The sequence below is a fragment of the Aotus nancymaae genome, unplaced genomic scaffold, assembly GCF_030222135.1.
Source record: "Aotus nancymaae isolate 86718 unplaced genomic scaffold, 86718_ANA_hifiasm-v0.15.2.pri h1tg000022l_1, whole genome shotgun sequence".
NCBI lineage: Eukaryota > Metazoa > Chordata > Mammalia > Primates > Aotidae > Aotus > Aotus nancymaae.
In genome coordinates, this window is record NW_026988435.1 from 43,940,082 (window position 1) to 43,962,636 (window position 22,555).

The 22,555-nt window shown below is 47.5% G+C and overlaps 1 protein-coding gene across 1 annotated transcript in view; it reads left to right on the top strand.

The window, feature by feature from the left end:
• The window catches only part of BACE2 (beta-secretase 2), a 106,072-nt gene that overhangs the window by 58,178 nt on the left and 25,339 nt on the right, over window positions 1-22,555 (top strand). Inside the window, exons 3-7 of the mRNA XM_012445126.3 lie at window positions 5,673-5,889; window positions 9,447-9,575; window positions 10,981-11,115; window positions 13,045-13,146; window positions 17,477-17,626. Of these exons, the coding sequence (XP_012300549.3) occupies window positions 5,673-5,889; window positions 9,447-9,575; window positions 10,981-11,115; window positions 13,045-13,146; window positions 17,477-17,626 (733 nt within the window). The remainder of the gene's footprint in view (window positions 1-5,672; window positions 5,890-9,446; window positions 9,576-10,980; window positions 11,116-13,044; window positions 13,147-17,476; window positions 17,627-22,555) is intronic.

Consider the following 22,555-nt stretch of genomic DNA (forward strand, 5'->3'; position numbering starts at 1 on the left):
TCTTCACAGAACTGCAAGGTTCCCTCTTGGCTGAATCAGATGTGGTACATCCCACTTCTGAGTTTGAGGCAAGTTCTGTTCCTTTGGCTGCATCCCTGCTACCGTGCTAGCTTTACAGGTTAAATACTTTCTTAAATTTATATTCATCTCGTTTCCTTGTAGCTGCTTTTTACATGCTTTAGTATTTTTGATATGCTTTTTTGTTGAAAGATAGGAATATTTTCTTTCAATGTCAATTATATTTCGTTAATTTGTCTAATGCTTTCATCTAACTTAGAGTTGGCCTAAGTTATACTTTCAACCATTGTATTTCATGGGAGCCAAGAGACCATCCTTTTGCCTTCTCCGTTTTGACAAAGGTTTCTTTTCTGAGCTGCAGCTCTCTGCCCTGTGATGTGTCTGTATTTGCTTGTGCTTCTGATCTCTCCTAGTTATAATAAGGTTCTGGTTGGGTTTGTCCGCCTCTGATTCACGTCCTCAGTCTTTGGATATTCAGGTCTAATGCTTCCTGAAACATGTTACAGTAATTGGAGATTTGGCATGGGGTTCTTTGACAAGATCTCTTTGATTTATGGAATGAGATGTCCGGCTACCATTAGTCATTTGTGAGCTCATCTTGATCAGAATCCATCTTTTCATGGTGGTGAATGTTCCAGTGAGTTACTATAGAGCGAAAAAAAAAAGGAAAGAAAAGAAAAAATCATGCATTTTTTAAATGTACATCTTTTTTAGCCAATAAAATCTCACCTCCAGCTATTTGGCCTGATGAGAGATCCAGTACACCCATCCCTTGACCCTCCATGAGTCTATTCAGAAAATTAAGTATATTTCTGTTAAAATATCTCCTCACTTTTGTACTGTATCTGGGGTGAAACTCACAGAGCAAGAAATCCAATTTATTTTCCTCAACTAATGCTTGTAAGTGGAATTAGGGAATTAAAGAATTACCTGGCGACTTTTTTTAAGGAGGCTAAACTGGATACAGATCAAATGGCTTTGCATTCAATGAGGAAAGATTTTTTTGCCTGATTACTGAGATCATTTCTCAAGCCTACCCATCATTTTCCTGCTAGAAGGGGACTTGCCGTTTTGAAGCCTGTGAGCATTTAACGTTATTGAGGACGTTGATTAATCACCAGGCTGGGCAAGCTGAGCTTATCCTGAACCTCAGGGGTCTCATGCATTCAAGTCTGGTGACTTCCAGAGTCACATCTGGTCACCTGAGCCAGGACAGTAAGCCCCACTGGTTGATTCCAGACCCTGAGAGCCCCTGGGAAATCCTGAGCAGAGTTCTTTGGGTGACTCAGCATTCCCTGGGTCAAGTGGCTTAGGAGAACCAGACCCAACCCAAGGATTGAACTCTAGAATTCTGCACATCCACTTTCTCTTTTCATGTTCTCTGCAAACAACAGCAGATTTCTTTTGAAATAATAAAATGATCTGCAGCTCTTTTCCCCTCAGTTCAATTGATTTCACTTTTTAATCCTGCATTCCCTGAGCACTCTTATCAGAGGCAGAACATCTTCTGAATTTGGTTCAAAGTATTTTTATTACTGTGAGCGGGCTTTTTCCTGGCTACCCACATCCCTATTGATTGTGGTTTCTGAGCACCTGGAATGGACATTGCCAAGGAGAAGCCCATCCAGGGTTCTCACTCCATGTATTTAATTGTTGTGCAGAGTAATTGAGAAAATGCTCTATAGGAGCATTTTCCAGAAAAATGAATACATCCTGATGATATGCTTTGGATGTGTGTCCCCTCCAAATCTCATGTTGAAATGTGATTGCCAGTGTTGGACATGGGGCCTTGGGGGAGGTGTTTGGATCACAGATGGCTTGCTGCCCTCACCAAGGCAATGAGTGACTTCTCGCTCTGTTAGTTCACATGAGAGCTGGTTGTTTAAAGGCCCGGGCACCTCCTCCTTGCTCTCTTGTCCCGTCTCTCACCATGTAATGTACTGTGTATTCCCTCACCTCCCACCTTGAGTGGAAGCTTCCTGAGGCCTCAACAGAAGCAGATGCCAGCACCATGCTTCTTGCACAGCCTGCAGAACCATGAGCCAAAAATCATACCTCTTTTCTTGATGGATTATTCAGCCTTGGGTATTCCTTTATAGCAGTGGAAACATGGCCTAACAGACTTGAATTTTCTAATAATAACTCATAGGCTGAAAAAAGGTAGCAAGCGATGAGATAATTACAACGGCAGCTATTTTGTGCATATCTGCTGTGTTCCAAGGTTTTGTTCTACATCCTTTACAGTAGTAACTCTTTTAATCTGCATAATTAACTTTTCGAGGGATGACATTATATTATCATTTTTTAGTTGAGGAAACTGAGGCATAGAGAGAGTAAATAACTTGGCCCTGGGTCACACAGCTAATAAGGGATTGAACTCATATTTGAACCCAGTCAGCATAACTCCAGCTGCCTCTTGTCTCTCTGAAAGTGACACCAAAATATCCAGAGTGCTCCCTCTGTGAGGGACCAGCAACCTGGGCAGGAGGCTAGAGAAGACATGCTAAATAGATACGCAGGTTGGTTCAGGTTCTTATTAACAGTACAAATTCTATGGAGTTTTGTATAGCCTGGACAGAGTAACACTAAACTTTTCAAAAGAAAGTCATAGCACTTTAGACTGTGGGGAAAAGATATAATTACTCTACCAGAGCCGGGCAGGATGGTGCATGCCTGTAATCCCACCACTTTGGGAGGCTGAAGCAGGCAGATCGCATGAGGTCAGGAGTTCAAGACCAACATGGCCAACATGGTAAAACCCAGTCTCTACTAAAAATACAAAAATGAGATGGGCATGGTGGCATACGCCTGTAATCCCAGCTATTAGGGAGGCTGAGGCAGGAGAATCGCTTGAACCCAGGAGGCGGAGGTTGCAGTGAGCCGAGATTGCACCATCGTACTCCAGCCTGTGTGACAGAGCAAGACTCTGTCTCAACAACAACAACAACAACAACAAAGCAATTACTCTACCAGGCCAGGTGGTACAGTTTGGCTGTGTCCCCACCCAAATCTCGAATTGTAGCTCCCATAATTCCCACATATTGTGGGAGGGACCCAGTAGAAGATAATTGAATCAAGGGGACAGTTTTCCCCATGCCGTTCTTGTGGCAGGGAATATTTCATGAGATCTGATGGTTTTATAAGAGGAAACCCCTTTCACTTGGCTCTCATTTCTCTCTTCCCTGCCACCATGCAAGACATGACTTTCACCTTCTACCATGATGGTAAGGCCTCCCCAACCACGTAGAACTGTGAGCCCATTAAACTTAATTTTCTTTATAAATTACCGAGTCTTGGGTATGCCTTTATCAGCAGTGTGAAAATGGACTAATATACCGGGAGGTGGCAAATGCTAGCCCATGAGCCAGATTGGACCTGCTGCCTGTTTTTGTCAATAGCGTTTGACCAGGACACAGCCACGGAAGCTTCTTTACAGTCGGTAGCTGCTTCCACGTTACAGTTGAGATCTGAGTAGTTATAACAGAGATCCTATGTTAAAAAAAAAAAAAGGAGAGAAAAAGAAAGAAAGAAAAGTACTAGCTGGGCTTGATGACGTACAGCTATAGCCCTTAAAACATCTATTATTTTTTTATTTACAGAGAAAACTTGCCAACCTCTGTATTAGATCTTGTTTCTTTTTTTTTTTGAGATGGAGTTTCGCTCTTGTTACCCAGGCTGGAGTGCAATGGCGCGATCTCAGCTCACCGCAACCTCCGCCTCCTGGGTTCAGGCAATTCTCCTGCATTTCAAGATAATTAGCCTCAGGATATTTCTGAACTTAAGGAGTGAACCCAAATTGTCCAAATGGACTGAATAATTCAGGATTTTTATGTTATTCAACATAGCATGATCTGAACATGTACCCCAGAACCTAAAGTACAATTAAAAAAGAAAATCATAACTATCTTGGCACATGAACCTCTGTCTGCTTCCTGGGTATCTCCTTAGGGTCAGATTCTCAGAAGTGCAGTTACTGAATTAAAGATAGTTAACATTTTTAATGCTTATAAGATATACCAAGAATGAATTAATGAATAAAAGGCCAGATATGCTGGCTCATTCTTGTAATTCCAGCACTTTGGGAGGCTAAAGCAGGAGGATCGCTTTAGCCCAGGAGTTGGAGACTAGCTTGGGCAATATAATGAGACCTTGTCTCTACAAAAAAAAAAAAAAAAAAAAAAGAAAAGAAAGAAAGAAAAGAAAAGAAAAAAAGAAAGAAAGAAAAATATTAACTGGGCTTGATGGTGTGCACCTATAGTCCCAGCTACTTAGTAGGTAGAGGTGAGAGAATCTCCTGAACCCAGGAGTTCAAGGCTACAGTAAGCCATGATTGTGCCACTGTACTCCACTCTGGATGACAGAGCAAGACCCTGTCTCTTAAAGAAATAATAAATAAATGATCATGTCATCTCTGAGCTTAACTTCTTTACTGACCTTAAGCAAGACTGCACTAGTTCATGTAATCCCACAACAAAGACTTATTAACATGTGTTAATGTTTGCAGACTTACTATTAAAACAGAGTGGAATGAAGCCTGCAGGCAAGCAGGAACACTTTAGCATGATCTACTGTTTAGCTTAGGATCATGATCATTTTCTTAGGAGGAGCGTGGTTTGAGTTCTCATACATTTCCCTAGAGATGTTTCTTAGGTTCCCTTCTATATTCCAGCAGTTTTCAAACTTAAATGAGCATAGGAGTGACCTTGCAGGGTGGGACACCCCAGGGCCTTGATGCCTGCTGTCCTCTCTCCACCATGCTCTGCCCCCAGAGAACCCCATATCTCGCTGCCTGCATTCAGGTCTCATGCAAACATGGTCAGAGCCAAGAGTTCTCTCGACCGCTGGTCACTTGCGGTCCTCTTGTCTCCTTTATTCCCTGTAACCACCATTCCTGTGTGCATTCTCTCTCCTCACTGCAGCATAAACTGAGGGGGCAGAATTTTCCTCCCATCTTGTGAATGTCGTCCTGCGTCAGTAGCTCTTACCTTCAGGGCCACGTGAGTGTCAGGCTCTGGGTTACATCACAGTGATTCATGTTCTGGCATGCCATTGGCGTCACTGCCCATATTTTGGTGTGAGTATAATCAGCTTCGGGGCATTGGGGGAGAATCTTGAGAAGGACCTGTGACATCGAGGACCTGGGCTTCAGCGAGTAGGGCTTGGTCACGGGAGTTGTACGTGTGAACCCGAACCCCAGCCGCTGCTGGCACAGGCTGGTGGAGCCTCCTTCTGGGGTGCTGGCACCTGTCGGTGTCCCTGAGCAGCAGCCCAGCAGCTCTGCAAAGCCGGAGGACCAGGCAGGTGCCCAGATTGGGCAGTGTCTTTTAGAGGCTATAGTGGTTAAGCAAAGTGCCAGACTTACAGGGTTTGACTTGGGTATAGGGGAGAATTACACTCGAGAGCCACGTGTTTACAACAGTGCTTCCCGTCCATGTGGCATGGAAAACAGTTACTAAAACATTAGTGATTATGTTTTTGGGGGAAACTATCACTTTGTCAACATCGATGCTGTTAATCATGAAGAATGGCTTACAGGCTTACGCTAGACTTTCTATGGTTAGGATAGCTGCCTTGAACATGGCAACCTTATCTTCGTGGTTCAGGGAACAGGGATACCTAAGATAATACAATGGGCCTTTCTTTTCTTTCTCCAGGTCCAGCACATACCGCTCCAAAGGCTTCGACGTCACTGTGAAGTACACGCAGGGCAGCTGGACGGGCTTTGTTGGGGAGGACCTGGTCACCATCCCCAAAGGCTTCAATACCTCCTTCCTTGTCAATATTGCCACGATTTTTGAATCAGAGAATTTCTTTTTGCCTGGGATTAAATGGAATGGAATACTCGGCCTAGCTTATGCCACACTAGCCAAGGTAAGGCTAATCCATGGATTTAAGGAAATCAAATAGGATGAGATTCTGAAGACGAAGCATTAAAGGGCTGACAGAGGAGTCTTGGGCTGTCCTTGGAGACAGTGAGAGCCACGTGGTGGAAACAGACTAGTATTCACACAGTTATATTTCTAAGTGTTTTTTAAATTGAAGATAAACAGCATGATTCTTGGAACCTTCCTGTAAGATACACTAATCGCATTAACTATTTTTGTTTTTATTTTCGTTTTATAGTTTAAAATGTGAACAGAATTTGAGTCATGTACCTTATGGTGTGTATTTAGGAGTTTTTATTGAGGTAGAATTAAGAGAAAACACATTTATTAAATTTATACGTTTGCATGAAGATGGAGCCTGCGGGCGGCCCTGGAACACAGGCCGGGGATGGTGCTCTCCCCCAGCCTGGGACTCGGCTTGTTTTCCCACCACTGCAGGGGACACATCAGAGGAGACACCTAGCTCGGGAATCTGGGAGGCCTGCAAGCATGCCCCAGGGATAGCCAGCCCTTCCCAGAGGTGGCGAGCCACGGAGGAATCGTGGAGCCCTGCTCTCACCATCGCCAGAGCCTCCCCAAATGGGAAAAGACAGAATTGGATGTTCCCCAAATATTTGTACTTGGGGCCAACCCAAAGGAAATAAAGTCTGTGTGCAGGAGGAGGGAGGCAGGCAGGGGAATTTCCACCCGGAGGCATTGCCGGAGCAGGCGGGAGTGGACACCAGGGCCGTGCGCTGGGCTCCTGGAGTCCACACGGGTTTACGTGTGCCTGTACCTGGGCACCACGCCTGGCCTCACCTTGCTCAGTGTTAGGCTTGGAGTCAGAGCCACGTGTGGAAGGAAACAGAAGTGATTGCTGGAGCAACAGCCCTCCACTGTCCCATGAGGATAATCTTCCCATCCTGGAAGAGCATTTGTTCCAGCTCCAGTTTATGAGCAGGTGGGGTGAGGTGGGGAGGGCAAGAGGAATTTTACAACCCTTGGCCCCCCAGTTGCGGAGAGCCTATCAGGCCCAAGGCTGAGAAGATATGAGATGTCAATCACTCAGTGCTCATGATTCCCCTGTGCGGCAGACTTTGGAAGGTCGGATTCTCCCCATTTTCTTTTTTTTTTCCTTTTTTTAAAATTTTTTGAGACAGATTCTTGCTCTGTCACACAGGCTGGAGTGCAGAGGCCAGTCTTGGCTCACTGCAATCTCCGCTTCCCGGGTTCAAGTGATTCTCACACCTCAGCTTCCCGAGTAGCTGGGACCACAGGCGCACACCAGCATGTGGCTGATTCTTGTATTTCTGGTAGAAATGGGGTTTCACCATGTTGGCCAGGCTGGTCTCAAACTCCTGGGCTCAAGTGATCATTCAGCTCAGCCTCTCAAAGCGCTGGGGGATTACAGCATGAGCCACCATGCCTGGCCATATTCTCCCTATTTTCAAGATGTGGAGATTGAGGGTCAACAAGCTGTTGCGCCTTTGAAGTCAGAACCTGGAGCTGTGGGTACACTTCTTAGTCTGCAGAGCCAAGGCTGGCTCAGGAACCTTTTTGTCCTCTGTGTCGTAGGGAAATGCAGATGGGTGAAAGCCTGCATTCCTAAATACATTTTCAAAATGTTTTATCTGTATGTGACGGTTTGGAAATGAAGGATGTATGACTGGTTTTATGCGAGTTGTTCCAAAGACAATAAACCTAAATTGCCTGTAATTAATACCATGTAAAGCTTCCGTGAGAACAGACTTCTTCTGGGTTTGCTCAGACTTCCTGACTCTCCATGTGACATTTTGTCTTTTCATTTGTGAAATTCCAAGATTACTGACAATTGGCTTCCCGTGTCCAGGGTTTGAGGAGACAGCAGTAGGACTTGGAGGAAGCAGACTGTGGCTGGGAACAGGGCCTGCAGGCGGGCTGGGCGGACTGCCACAGAGGTCTCTGAGACAGGGGGGCTGAGCGCTCTGCAGTGGTCAGATTGTATGGTGGCCCCTCATCCATTCTAGGGGCTTCCTGTCAAGGCTGTGTCAGGAATATCCACAAGGCTTCTGACACTGCAGCTGCCTGGGCCCCACTCCTGCTGAATCTGCTTCTCTCGGGGTTGGTTTTGGGCACCTGGATGCTTTTAAGTTCTTAGAGGGATCCCGAGGCATAACGCTGGTGAAGAAGGACTTGACGGAAAGATTGTAGCTCCTTCATCGTGTGCCAGGTACCCTTGCAAGCACTTTAGAGGCATCGGCCCATTGAAGCCCCAGAGCGGCTCCAGGAGGCTGCTGTTCTCCCCGTTTCACAGGGAAGGAAGCAAAGGAACAAGTCACTCAGCCGGCAAGTGGCAGAGCCAGTCTTCCTCCCGCGTTTGCTTCGCTTTACTGCCTCTTGAGAAGGTGGGCAGAGCAGCTGGGCCACCCCCAGGCCCATCCCGTTATCCCAGGAGGGGATTTTTGTCTCACTGGTTGACCCACATGCTCACCTGGGTTTTGACAGAGAATGCATATGAGATTGTGCTGGATTCTGCCTCGGAATTCTGCAGAAGCTGAGATGAAACGAGTAAGAGGTCAAACACAAATGGACTAGACCAATGGGAAGTTTGCATCTGTTACAAAGCGGAGTTCCCGCTCAGTCCCTCTGGAATCACAGTCTTAGTTCTCACAGACAGTAAATAATCCTTCCTGTGAATGACCGTGGGTACCCAGGGGTGCCCGGAGCATCTGTGCTACTATAGTTCAGGTTTTATCAAAAAGTAACAACTCAGCGTCACCAACTCCAATGTCTCCCACTGGTCAAAATCTAAACTCCAGTCTGTCGCTGACTTCCTCCATGACCGCAGGCACCCCCATCTCACCCCCACCTCACAGCTGTTCGCAGACCTTCCCTCTTCCCTTTGAGTGTCTCTGGAGGAACGAGGACATTCTCGGCGTGTCTTGCTGGACGTGAGAGAGACACGGAGCACATGAGGACTTCTGAAATCTGGCCTCTGGGGATAAGAAGCCTTTCATGCTTCCGGACTATATTTTTGTGCCTTTCCTGATGCTTTCCCACCAGAGTTCATCAGGCAGAGCTAAGCCTCGCCCCAGGCTCTGGGGTCCGGGGGATACTGTTCTCCCGAGTCGGTCACCTCTCGTTTGCATGGTGGACAGCTGCAGCTGACAGGAGAACAAAAATGTCTGCGGCCATGGCAGCTCCTGGAGAAACTCTCCTCTCCTTACTCCGAAGTGTCTAAGATTAGGATCCACCACCTGCCACGGTAACCCACTTTCACGGCTTCTCACACCCCCTCACAAGGCAGTCATGATGATAGATGTGACTGTGTCGAATGGTTTCCAGAAATACGATCTTATTTGTACAACAGAGCCGTACCCGAAGGAAAAATACCAACCAGTGGGAAGCTCTGTTGGGGCTTTCTAAATTCCTAGACCTGATCACAAGCTGGTTTATTGTGGAACCATGAAAAAATTAAATGTAAACACCAGGAATGTTGTCTGTGGTGCATGGCGTCTACACTGGGTCACCCATGTCTGCGATGTACGTCCTAAGCAGGTGTCCTTCTTTGTCACCCTCCCACAGCCATCAAGTTCTCTGGAGACCTTCTTTGACTCCCTGGTGACACAAGCAAACATCCCCAATGTTTTCTCCATGCAGATGTGTGGAGCCGGGTTGCCCGTTGCTGGATCTGGGACCAACGGAGGTAGTCTTGTGGGTATCTTTTAGTCTTAAAGGGGCGAAAAATCACAGATTGATGGGCTGTTTTTTTTCTGTTTTATTAAACACCTGAGCAGAAATATAAATATTGGGCATGTAGGTGTGCGTAGGTACTGTAAAACTTTAATCATCCTTGTTGTAAATCTTTTTAAAAATGGCTAAAATTAGGCAATCCTTGATGTCACCCTGCCATCTGGAAGGATGATTCTCATCGTTCTCCAAATTCCATTAAAGCTTTTCTTTACTGTCCTTGGAAGGGCACTGCTTTCTGTGGGTGGGGGAGGGGCAAGTGAGAATCGGTGGGGGTTGGGGATGTGGTGAGTGGGCCCGACTGTGGGTAGGGGGGCAAAGGAGAGTTCATAAAGTTGGCACGGAAATAGAAGGCCTTGCAGATCCTTTCTCACTGTCTCTCAACACACACACGCACCACAGCAAAAGCGTTTGCTATTGAAACAGAACCAAGACTGTCAGCACTGCGGAAATGCTGGAGCCTGAGATTCCCTCCAGGGCCCTGCCCCCAGACATCGAAAGCCGTAGGGGACAGGAAGAATGCACTAGAAGGGGATGCCAGCAGCCCCTTTGCTGTCTGACTGTGAGAGGCGGGCTCTGCCCTGATCCTCAGCTACCTTCATTTGCTACCATTTCTGGGAAGAGGGTAGCGTAGGGTTTGTAAGGAAATGTTTTACAATTTTGCAAAATGAAACTTTGATCAGGGAAGCTCTTGTTTTTCTGTTCTCTGACCTCCGAGGAATTAAATTGTCAGTCAGTGTGGTTAACTGTTCTATTGCATTTCTTTGAAGGAAAATGTCAATATTGTAAAGCTGAACATGTGTGTACTTTCTTTGGATAAGAGAAATCACTAAAGCATCTTGTTTAGACTAGAGCGTAATATCATCGGACCTTTGCAGACATGAACCCATAACATTCCTTGTTTATTTTATTTTATTTTATTTTTTGGGATGGAGTCTTGCTCTGTCACCTAGGCTGGAGTACAGTGGTGTGATCTCGACTCACTGCAACCTCTGCCTCCTGGGTTCAAGTGATTCTCCTGCCTCAGCCTCCTGCGTTGCTGGGACTACAGGCACGCACCACCATGCGTGGCTAACTTTCATGTTTTTAGTAGAGATGGGGTTTCACTATGCTAGCCAGGCTGTTCTCGAACTCCTGACTTCATGATCCGCCCATTTCAGCCTCCCAAAGTTTGGGATTACAGGCGTGAGTCATCACACCTGGCTCCTTGTTTATTTTTTAAGCATTTATATTTGTTTCATGACATCACCACAAAGTAGAAGCTCTGATTGCAGTGAAGTTTCACTTTACAAGTGCGTGCTTTTCTGTATAACCCGTTGACATGTCTGTGTAGTTTTTCTCTTATACCTGTAAATATTTTCTGTACCAGGTTCTGGGTGGAATTGAACCAAGTTTGTATAAAGGAGACATCTGGTATACCCCTATTAAGGAGGAGTGGTACTACCAGATAGAAATTCTGAAATTGGAAATTGGAGGCCAAAGCCTTAATCTGGACTGCAGAGAGGTATGCATGCTATAGTCTCTGTTGTGTCTTTCTTTGTATGCCTGGGTCACTTAAATATGACAGCTGGAAGCTGTATATGACAAGTGAAGGTACATTATATTGTATGATAAAGGTTCATCACATGAAAAGATTCAGGGCCTTGCTGTACGGTGAATTTTAATCAATGAATTGTTTTCCCTCCCAAATATTGCATCCTCCCAACCACTCATCTTCACAAGACAAAATTAGCATTAAATGGTGAGTGAAGAGGACTATCTGAGCCACACCTTTCACCATTCGTTCATCTTGGACTGATGGTCCCTGAGCTCAGTTTAAGAGGTTGAAATAAGCAGATTTTTAATCAGTGTAGGACATATGAAATCAAAAAAGATCATCAGCTTTTTCTCCTCCATTCACAGCTAGCCTGGCCCCCAGAGTACACAATTCTCCCTGAAGAACAGTCATGCTGTAAAGCTGTGTGTGGCTCAGTGGTGCTAAAGTGGCCACATGCAGAGCTCTGACACCGAGCCTCTTAGGACCCGTGTTCACGCCCTCTCACTGTGATTTGGCTTGTTCATGACAACATTATGATTATGATGACTTGTGGGAGCCTCAGTCTTCTACAGCCCTTTTAGAATGCTTCATAAAAACCACGGGGATCCCATTATATTCTAACCTGTTAGCACTTCGTTCTTATTACCCGTCATATCCCACCATCAATTTTCGTGTATGCAGGTACCTCTGAGAAACTAAAGACTGATAAAAATGACAGTCCCTTCCATTGCAAATCTGTGATTATTGTCAAGAGGCACTTATTAGTCAATTAAGAACCCAGTGGTAGAATCAAATGTCCAAATGTAAAACAAAATACAAAACTTGTGTGTTTTGTGTGTGTGTGTGTGTGTGTGTGTGTATTAGCGAGGAAAAGCCTATATTTGGAGGTGTGATTCTTAGATTCTAGGTTCTTTCCTGCCCACCCCACATGCACCCACCCCACAAAAGAACAAACAACAAAATCCAGGACATCTTAGCGCAACATCTCAATTTGCTACAGGCCTTTTACATACTTACTTTTCTCACATATTAAAAAAATGAAAATTTTATGAATAAGCTAAGTTATATTTTAAATTTTGTTTTTACACTGAAAATAGTGTTTGTGAAAAATACTAATAAATTGGTATATTTTATTTTTAAAAAATTATTGACTCCTCCTCCCTTTTGACTTCATTGGATGAGACTTCCCATGAGACTCATGGATTTGCCTTAAGGCAGGAGGACCTAGTTGCCCAGGACTCGTTCCATCCGTGGGCAGCCTTGCCCATGCAGCTGTGCCCATAGTGGTTGGGGTGGCTTGTCTGGTGTTGGCCACTGGCCTCATCCTTCTCCCTCTGCCACATAAAGAACGTTGCAGGTGGGGACGGGGCTGGCAGCGCCTGTGTGTGTCTCAGTCTGTGAATCAGTGTGGCTCTGGTTCTGTTCCCAATGCAAATATGGGATGTCTGTTAAAAAATTGTCCCTCCTTCTCTTCATTAGTGAGGTCATAGAAGTTGGTCTGTGTACAGTTTGTGCAGGTGGCTTTTAGTATATTTCAGCCTCAAAAAACAAATAGGTCTTCCCTCTGCCCTGGGGCAGGAATGGGGGTCCTCAGTGAAGGAATTCGGGCAGCTCTGAGGAAGGAAAGAGCTGTGCCTTGGGAGGGCTATTGATCTGCTAACTTGGGTCATGTCCCCTCCCTTTCCTGGGCCCATTTCCTTGTCTCTGAACTGAGTGTGTTGGGCTGGAAGACCCCTGGTTCCCCAGTTCTGAGAACATAAATAAACTACAGTCCTTGATGAGTGCATGACTGCCTGGATTTGTGTGTAACAGACAGGTGGTGATGGCCACTGGAGCCACACAGGATGGGGAGCGCCACTATCACTCACACACCTTCCCCTTCCTCTCCCGTTCCAGTATAACGCCGACAAGGCCATCGTGGACAGTGGCACCACGCTGCTGCGCTTGCCCCAGAAGGTGTTCGATGCAGTGGTGGAGGCTGTGGCCCGTGCATCTCTGGTGAGTCCTCGGGACACTCGCGGGTCCCCGAGTCACGGGGCTACAATCACCTGCTGAGGAGCAGCACTGTGTGTTCTGAGCATCTCTGAACTATTGCACCATGCATTTCAAATTTTCATATTTTGTATTTGTACATTTTATATGTAATATAGGTGCAATATGTACATATATTTTATATGTATTTCAAATCTATATTCTGAAGGATTTTGATTCAACTGTTACTTGTTAATTTCACAGTCCTCTTTGATGTTAGCAAATAATACCTTCATGAACCTCAGAGGACTTGGATCTGAATGTGCAATGCCCTCTAGTATTTCACATAATATTTCAGTTGGTGTAGTATTTTTTTTAATCTGTGAAAAACAACACTTGGTAATATAACTATATTAGAATAAACAATAAATCAAGAATATATTTATAGACTTTAAAACAAAACACATAAACCAAAAATTTTACTCCTTTTTGGCCTTCATCCCTGCGCTGGTATCTTAACTTCTGTTTCTGTAAAAGAGTATCATTTTTTCACAGAAGATAAAGGTCCGTCAGCCAATCTCATAATGACTTTATGGCCATGCTCTGAAATACAGTTGAAATTATGATTGTAGCCAACATGTCTTTATGGGACCTGGCTGATGGTATTCCTGGCGTGACCCCCAACTTTCCAGTCAGTTCAGGGCAATAAACATTGGCTACAGCACAGCTTTGGGATGAAATAGAATTAAATTTATTCTAGTTTTTGTCACTTTTAGCCGGATGCCGGAGGAGGGGTTTTGTGCCCCCGGAGAGCCTCCATACTCTCAACTGAGGGGTGGTCGTGAGGTTTGGGTCAAACTCTTGGTGTTTAGTAGACACTTGGAGCTTCCATTTAGCGTCCAGCCACAGCACTGCTGCTGTTTGTGTGGATGTGAGAGGAACGCTACTTTTGGCTTCCTGCGTGTTCTCATAGCATCTGTCCACTCATCCTCGTGAGATCGTCAGAGAGTGTTTCCTGCACGCAGCCTGTGCTGCGACCCCGGCGTGGGGCTGATTGTCCTGCTCCTCTGCTGTGATGGCTGAGTTCAAACAGTGGCCGATAGGAGCTCGTGCAGTGGATACCGCTCATAGCAGAAACGTGACAGGTGGGAGACGGCTTTGGGTTGTCCTGAACCCAAGCTTCAAATGCCTGTAACTGCTGCGGGAAGAGCGGCACGCGGATGAAACACACACAGAGGGAAATAAACGGGAAAGGTTGTGGGCCCTTTTTGAAGCAGTGGGACTCAAGGCAGCCAGCCGCCTTGCGCAGCTGCCACTGAAGCCGCAGCAGAGTCTCCATCTTTCCCACTATCTGCTGAATCAGAGAAAGTGGCAGGTAACATTTTTAGTGCCTTAAATTTAGAACGCTTGCAGAAAATCAGACCATACTTAAAATAGGGAGTGATATCATTTGTTAAATAGTAAAAATGCCCTCAGCAAGATTAATGTATCTTCCAACTTAATATCCTGAATGGAAAAGTCTGACCACCATCCCAAAGACATGTTTGAAGCGCAGCGTGAAAATCCAGCAAGCTGTGGACTGGCTGGGCCCCTGTGCCGTGAGAGGCAGGACGGTGGGGCTGCGTGGGGCTGGCATTCCCGTGTTCGTCGTGGCCTGCGCTGAGCCCTGACTGACTTGGCAAGGAAACCGCAAGGTAGAAAGAATGAGATCACAACTATTTGTTTGCCTTTTCTAAAATTATCCTCTGATTTCGTCCAGTGCCTGCGTCAGGAGGAGAAACCCGGGAGCCTATTTGTCTCGGGCAGGGAAAGCATTACAAGGGCGCATTGTGTCTCTGTCTTACTGTCTCTGGACCGAGGCTGTGTTTGTTTTTCTTATCTACCAGGTCCCGGTAAACCGACCTTCTTGGCTTGGGTTTCCTCTGGTTAAGGAGAGAGCTGGCTTCCAAGAGCTAAAGCCAATACAAATGCTGGGCTGTTGTTCAGATGCGATTCTAGAGAGTAAGGGCTTGGAGTTCTGTGTTTACAAATGAACCCGGAGGGGAGTACTGTTTGAGGTGCAGCTCACGCAGAGGCATGGGGACCTGGGCTCATTCGATCCTGCCATGGCACCCGTGTGGCTCAGTCCCAGCGCTTCTCCAGGAGGAAATCCAGACGCAAAATGACACCCACTTTAAGATGACTTCTAACTTTAAAACTGTGATCTGAGGGTCAAAACTGGCCAAGGACACGTGGCTTCACCCCCTGGGAGGCTGCCAGACCATGGCTCTGGGGACAGTAAGTCCCACATCCAAATCTGAGGCAAGCTACCCAGGCCGGTTACTCGGCTCTTCAGAGTCTCATTGCCACCTGCCATTGGAGCTGGACATGGCGCTGTCGTCTGAGCTCTGTGCCTCACTGCCGGGCTGGCCACCGAAGCTCTTCACCAAATCTGGCAAAATGACCGTCCCGCCTCTTATGAGCTTGTCTGAGAAGGGGCTCTCCCTGTGATGCACATCTCCAGTCAACTTTGATTTGTTTACAAAGCCAAGATCTATTAATGCCAGCATTAGGAATTTCACAAGTCAATCACAAATGGTCTGAATGGAGAACATTGGATGGATGAACCAACCACAGGGTGCTTTCTCCCCAGCTGCACGCCCTGGCAAGGAGGGCAGGTGCCTGCAGTGTGCATGGTTATGTGGCACGTGCCACCCCCAGTATTCGGGGTGCGGGCATCGGCGGGTGCGGGCATCGGCAGATGCGTCCAGGGGCACCCACATGTTTTTTTCCATTCTGGTCTTGGCAGCGTTCTGTCCCATTATCCTGTCTTCTGCTCTAACTATCCCTTTGGCTTCTATGAGACCCTCCTCCCCGCTTCTTGGATTCTTCCTGCCCCTGTGTCCCTCCTCCTGGGGCCTCTTTTTCTGGCCTGAGCCCCCTGTTCTTGCTGCCTGCTCTCCTACATGATGATCCCATCCTTAGCCTCATCGACACCTCCTGCTCACCTGCCAGCACCTCTGGGATGTGTGTCTAGCCCAGGCCCATCCCCTGGAGCTCAGGGGACTCAGAACTAGTGAGCCCGACATGTACACTTGGATGCATGAACCACGTTGATGCGCTGCAGACCTCAGCCCTCTGGCAGACGAAATGCGGTCAGGGCATTCCTTCACAGTGGCGGCCCTGGTTCTCTCCTGGCCTCATCTTCCATTCCTGTCTGTCTTCAGCACCTGCCGTGTCCAGCAGGCAGGTTCCACTGCAGCATCTTGCCTGGTGCCCCCGCTGCACACCTCCCCAGTGCCTGCTTGGCCCTCCAGCCCAGCTCCCTGGACAGACAGTCCCTCCTCCCAGCCATGACCTCTTCCTGCTCTGCCCCACGCCGGACACTGCCCTGGATGTGTTACAACAGACACATCACACACACAGTCCTTCCCCGGCAGGCCCAGGGCGGATCGCTGGGGAGCCTCCCTGTCAGATCACGCAGGTGTCGTTAACTTGCCAACTCAGCAACAAGGGGAGGTGGGCAGATACCACCTTCCTTCCGGTTCCCTGGTGAGAGGCACAGGTGGACGTCCTGTGTTGCTGGCCACCTTTTTGTCCCTGGATCCCATTTATTTTTTTACACAATTATTCACCAGGTCTCTTCTGTGTGTGAGAGGTTAGGGCTGCAGTGGGGGCCGGGCCACAGACCCCTATCCTGAGAAGATATGAACTCTAGTGCAGGAGAGACAACTGTATCACACCAATCAGTGTGAATTGTTAACTGCCACAAGGAGAAAGACTAGGAAGGAGAGGGGCACGGTGGTGTTCTAGTGTTACAAGGGGAAGCCAGTGAGGGCTTCCTGGATGAGGTGGCATCTGAGCTGAGATCTGAAGGAGGAGAAAAATGTCCCAAAAGAGCAGAGAGTCCAGGCTCTGCACCAGGGGGCAACTTGCTGGGCTCATGGAATTCAGAGGGCAGGTGATAAGTAGAAGGGCCTTGAAGGCCAAAATTAGGAATTCTCCCTTCTAAAAGGCCTCTGTGCTCTGCTGTGTGACCTTGGGCAAGTTACTTCACCTCTCTGTGCTTTGCTTGCCTCATCTGTAAAGTAGAGAGGATAATGCATTATACTGGCTGAGAATTGAAGTAATTATTGCTGCAAAGGGCTTCTAAGGGTGTCTAATACTAGTAGGTACTTCTGTGTCTTGACAATTTCAATCATTATTATTTTGTCATCACTGTCACTCTTCCAGGGGACTAATGTCCCTGCTTTTCTGTCCAAATTAAACATCGTTTATCCCTGTGGGCATCTGGCGAGGTGGCTAGGAGAGCCCGGAGCTGTTTCCTGTTGACGTGCCAGACTGGTCGTGGTTTCTCATGTGATCTTGTTTTGTCTAGATTCCAGAATTCTCTGATGGCTTCTGGACTGGGTCCCAGCTGGCTTGCTGGACGAATTCAGAAACACCTTGGTCTTACTTCCCTAAAATCTCCATCTACCTGAGAGACGAAAACTCCAGCAGGTCATTCCGTATCACCATCCTGCCTCAGGTATGAACTTGGATTTGTGCTTTGCTCTTTTTAACATGCAAAAGTGAAAGCATTCCATGCATGACACGTGTATGAGATGTCACACCTGCATTAGCTGTCATCACCACCATCATGCTGCAAAAGGCAGCCACACTTATTACCGCCCCTGAGTCCAGGCAGGGCAGCGGCCCTCAGGCGGGCTCACTCACATGTCTCTGCTCAGCCAGTAGTTGGCCAGACCCCAGTTGGCCTCCACCCAGGCTGGTGTAGGACGGCCTCACTCACATATCTGGTGGCAAGGTGGTGGAGGAATGGAGCTGTGCATCTCTCTCCATCCAGCGGCTGAGTCACACATGGTAACAGGGACCTGAGAGAGAAAGGACCTGACATGCAGGGGCTCGCACAGTGTCAGCCCAGACCTGGCCCCTGCCTCTTCCATGGTGCTGCTGCCCACACAAGCCCAAGGCCAGCCCAGATTCCAAGGATGGGAGAATGGACGCCCCTCACGCTGGGAGGAGCCACAGAGCCGCATTGCCCAGGGTGTGGCTACAAGGGAAAGGGAAGAGACCTGGAGACATTTTTGTGACAGCTACCACATCACCATTATACTAGGTACAAAGGATAAAACGGGGCCAGGCGTGGTGGCTCATACCTGTAATCCCAGCACTTTGGGAGGCCAAGGCAGACAGATCACCTGAAGTCAGAAGTTTGAGACCAGCCTGGCCAACATGTTGAAACCCCATCTCTACTAAAAATACAAAAATGAGCTGGGTGTGATGGGACGCATGCCTGTAATCCCAGCTATTTGGGAGGCTGAGGCAGGAGAATCGCTTGAACCTGGTAGGTGGAGGTGGCAGTGAGCCGAGATCGCACCACTGCACTCCAGCCTGGGCGACAGAGTGAGACTCCGTCTCCAACAAACAAATAAACAGAAAATACTGGATTGTCCAACTTGAAGACATCGTTGTTTTTTTTCTCCCCATACTCCCAGTACCTGCTGACTCCCTCTTTATCCTGTATGTCTAATGAAATGGACCACGTCTGTCTTCCTCAGTCCCATTTCTCACCGCTTCCTCCTCCCAAGCCCCCACCCTCTCTTCTTTTTGAAACTGTTGTCGGATTACTCTTCTTAGACCACCGCCTTCACCCGAGCCTCCCCTGCTGTGAGCAAGCAGTGCGTCCCCACGAGGTAAATGCTCAGGGCTTCTGGCATAGCTGTCCGTGGACTCCCACCAGACCCCCCACCAGTTCCCCAGCATTCCCACTGCACCCCGACCCTCTGCCGCGTGGCCGCTGACCCTCAGGGCCTCTCGCCTGCAACTGCCTCCCATCCCTTGTTCCACCAACCCCTCTGCCTGAAATGCTCCCCTTCCTTACTCCGCCCGTACATCCAGATTCTTCCCATCCTTTAAGACTCGACTCAGACAACCCAGCTTTTGTTGAAACTATGATGAGCAGAATAACCCATTTGTGAGGTTGCACCTCCCACTCAGCACGCATATTTTCTGTTCTGCTCATCTGGCATGGAATCATATCTTTAGGGTACGTTGTATGCTGTTGCCTTTTTCATTTGACTTCTGTTTTCTTCTATTTCATTTTCTATTAATTATAAATTCCTCGAAGATGAGAGCTGTGGGTGTAAAAGATCATCCTTCCCTCCCCAACGCCACCAGGCAGTGGAGGGAAAGTGCATCGTAACTGTTTGTGGAATGGACACATCAGTGGGTCTTTGTTGTAATTTGATGAATTTGGGATAAAGGCGATTGGACAAGGAAGGAGGAGTAATTTCAGAAGAGAAAAAGGAAATGGTACTGCTGCCTCTTCCTCATTTTCAACCTTACGTTGTGGGGATGTGTGTCCCAGAAAAGGAGAGACCTGGGGGGAAAGGATTGAAAGCTTCAGGAGAAATTCAGGCCAACAGGAGACACCTGCTCTCACGAGAGGCTTGTGTTACACGCTCAGCACGGCCCTTCCCTCACGTTGTGACTTTGAGCAAAGTATTTAGCCCTGTCTGTGTCTCTTTAACTATAAAGAAGCAATAATACCTACCAAAGACATTTTCAGAAGAATGCAGTATCCTCGCATGAATGGCATTGCCCTGAGTGATGTCGCAATGCTGTTTACAGCATCTCTAAAATCATGTGCTCTTGATGATTACATTTTGGCCAGTAGAACAGCAGAATGTGGACATTATTTCATCAGTGTGGTGTGTAATAACGTCAGAACCCAGCTTGAGGCTGCAGGTGTGCACTGCTGAATAAATGTCAGGCACGAAGGACTCATAAGAAGCAGGAGGAGAAGGCAGGCATTTGACGGAACCTCTTAGTCCAGGCAGGTCACGCCATGAAGGCTTGCTTGGGCTTCTCAGTAGCTTTTAGGACCCAGCACTGGGCAAGCTCCCAAAATGGTTTGGGATCATTTCATGTCGTTTGCACATCTCTGCATAGGAATTCATTATTGCTTTCACTTATAATGGTAGATATTTTTTGGTTGACTCTGACATGTTCACATTTTTGATTTTTAAAACTCCAGTTTACCTGTTTTCCTGATTTCTTACCCAGTGTCACATTCCACCTGCTTTCCATTCCCTTGCTGGGAGGGGACTCCAGTAGGAAGCTGGGAAAGATCACCTGGTGAGACCCCACACGCTCCACGTTTCCCAGCAGAAAGGCTCTGCCCAGCAGCCTTTCTAACACCGAGGGAAACCGCCAGGAGTCCTTGCCCCCACCTGGGGCCTCTCAGACATGAACGCTAATAGGTGGGCAAACGATCGCTCCTGCAGATAAGAGTCAAGTCAAAAGCAATTACTTTAAACTTTGTCTACACCCAGCACTATTTTCCGAAAACCCATGGGCTGAATCCTATGTGACCTGTTGAAAAGCAGCCGCCACCCACAGGGGAACTCCAGGGTTTCTTCACAGCTTCTGCGTTGTCCCTCCTTGGCCTATGGCAGCCCCTCCCTGCTGGTGTCCTCTCAATCTTTTCTGCTCCCTCCAAAATTACCCCCTTGCAGTCCCTCAGACCCTCCGCAGCCAGGAGGCCCAGGACTCTGTGTATCAGTGTGTCCACCTTCTTCCTCCGAGTCGTTCTTCCTGCCTCTGCTCTTTAAGGCTGATCGTTACTCACAGGAAGGTTCGTTTTCTTACTCATTTTGCACTCGCTTTTCTCCAAATAGGTGGTATTGTGTCATACTCAGCTGCTCTACTCTCTAATTGCCTGCATTTGAATTATTTGCTATTCAAAAGCCAAGAAATTGTTGCTGCTGATAGGATAGTGATTTGCTCGCTGATTGTGTTACGGTTTGACCCATTTCCCTGCATACTGTTGGCTCCAGGGATCTCAAGGGCCGACTTGAGTTTGTTTAACACTGCGCAGCACCTGTGGGAACCAGCCCTCTCACATAGCAGAACTTCTGACCCACTGATGCTGTCTTTTCTCTGAGGCTGATCACGTCTTCCTCTTTTCACTGAGGAAATTGTCCTGCCTCCGTCAGACTGCCTACTTTTAAAATTCTTTCTGCCCGAGGCGGGAGGTGCATGATGAGCTCTAGGCCAGCTAAGAGCCATTGCAGTGGATCCCGAGGGACGAGGACAGTGAGGACTTGGCCTGGGTGGGGCGAGGGAGGGATTCAATTCTGCTTCACTTTCACGGGAATGCTCGCAGGGGTCTGGTTACCATCTCCATGCAGGGTAAGAGAGAAAAAGACTGGCCCGGAGCTTCAGGGCCTCAGTAATTGGGTGAAGCATGAATCTACTGAGACAGAGAACTGTGGGAGAAGGCTGATTTGGGGGGGAATAGCCAGCATTCAGGCTTTTACAGGTTACACGGGAGAGGCTGACTGAGAGGTGGACAGGCAGGTGGACATAAGTGTGTGGCAATGGCAGCCCAGGTCTGGGCGGGACAGGAGGAGGTGGGAGTCTCAGTTGAGACCATGGGGTGATCTAGGGCCGTGGGGTGGGGCCAGATGTGTCACCCAAGGAGGGAAGATTGAGAGGAGGCCAGAGTGCAAGAGTGCTCTGATGCTTGCAGGGGAGGAGGGTGAAAGAAATCAATACAGTTGCCTGAGAAGGAGTGGACTGGGAGTTAGAAAGAAGAGTATGGCCCTCTTAGAGCCCAAGTGAAGAAAGCTTCCATGCAGAGGGAGTGATAAGTGGGCACCAGTACCCATACAGGGTGTCTGTGTGGGCACTTCCCACCCTGTGGTCACTGCCTGGTTCCCCCTAGATTGGGAGTCTTGAGGGAACAGGGACTGTGTGGCATTCATCATTGTAGTCCTGGTACAGAGGGCAGCTTTGGAGCCCTGTGAAGTCCTCAGCGGGTAACTGCCGGGCAGATGGCCAGACGGAGGTGAGGACTAAACTCTGACATTTTTTTTATTCTCTTGACCAAATTCCTACCTAAGAGGCCTGGGAAGTCTGCCCTACAAACCATAAAATCTCACCAGAGGGGTTTTGTTTAACCTTGTATAACATGCCCTGCTTTCCAGCCTGGCTCTGGCATAATATCACATAACAAATAAGGAAAGAAACTAAAATATTTTAACCCCAAACATACTTCCTTTTCATGTCAATTGCCCTGCAGAGTTATCTCTTGTGAGAAAAAAATCCACTTTCTGTAGAGAATCCCCTTTTCCTTATTTTTTATTCTTTCCAGATCCAGAAGATAATCAACTAAGAGTCAGGCACCCTTTTAAGCCCCAAAAGAAACATTTCACAACCTCTTCTCTTCATAGCCTGCTAGCTAAAAGCTTCCTCTGCACAATAAAACTTTGATATTCACAATCCTTTCTCTTAATCCAAGCATTTTCTTTCTATTAATCCCAGGTTAGATAACCAATTATAAACCAGAACATTTAAAAATTTACCTCTAGCCTGGAAGCCCCACTTTGACTTGTCCTGCCTTCCTGAACCAAACCAATGTACATCTTAAAAGTATTTGATTGATGTCTCG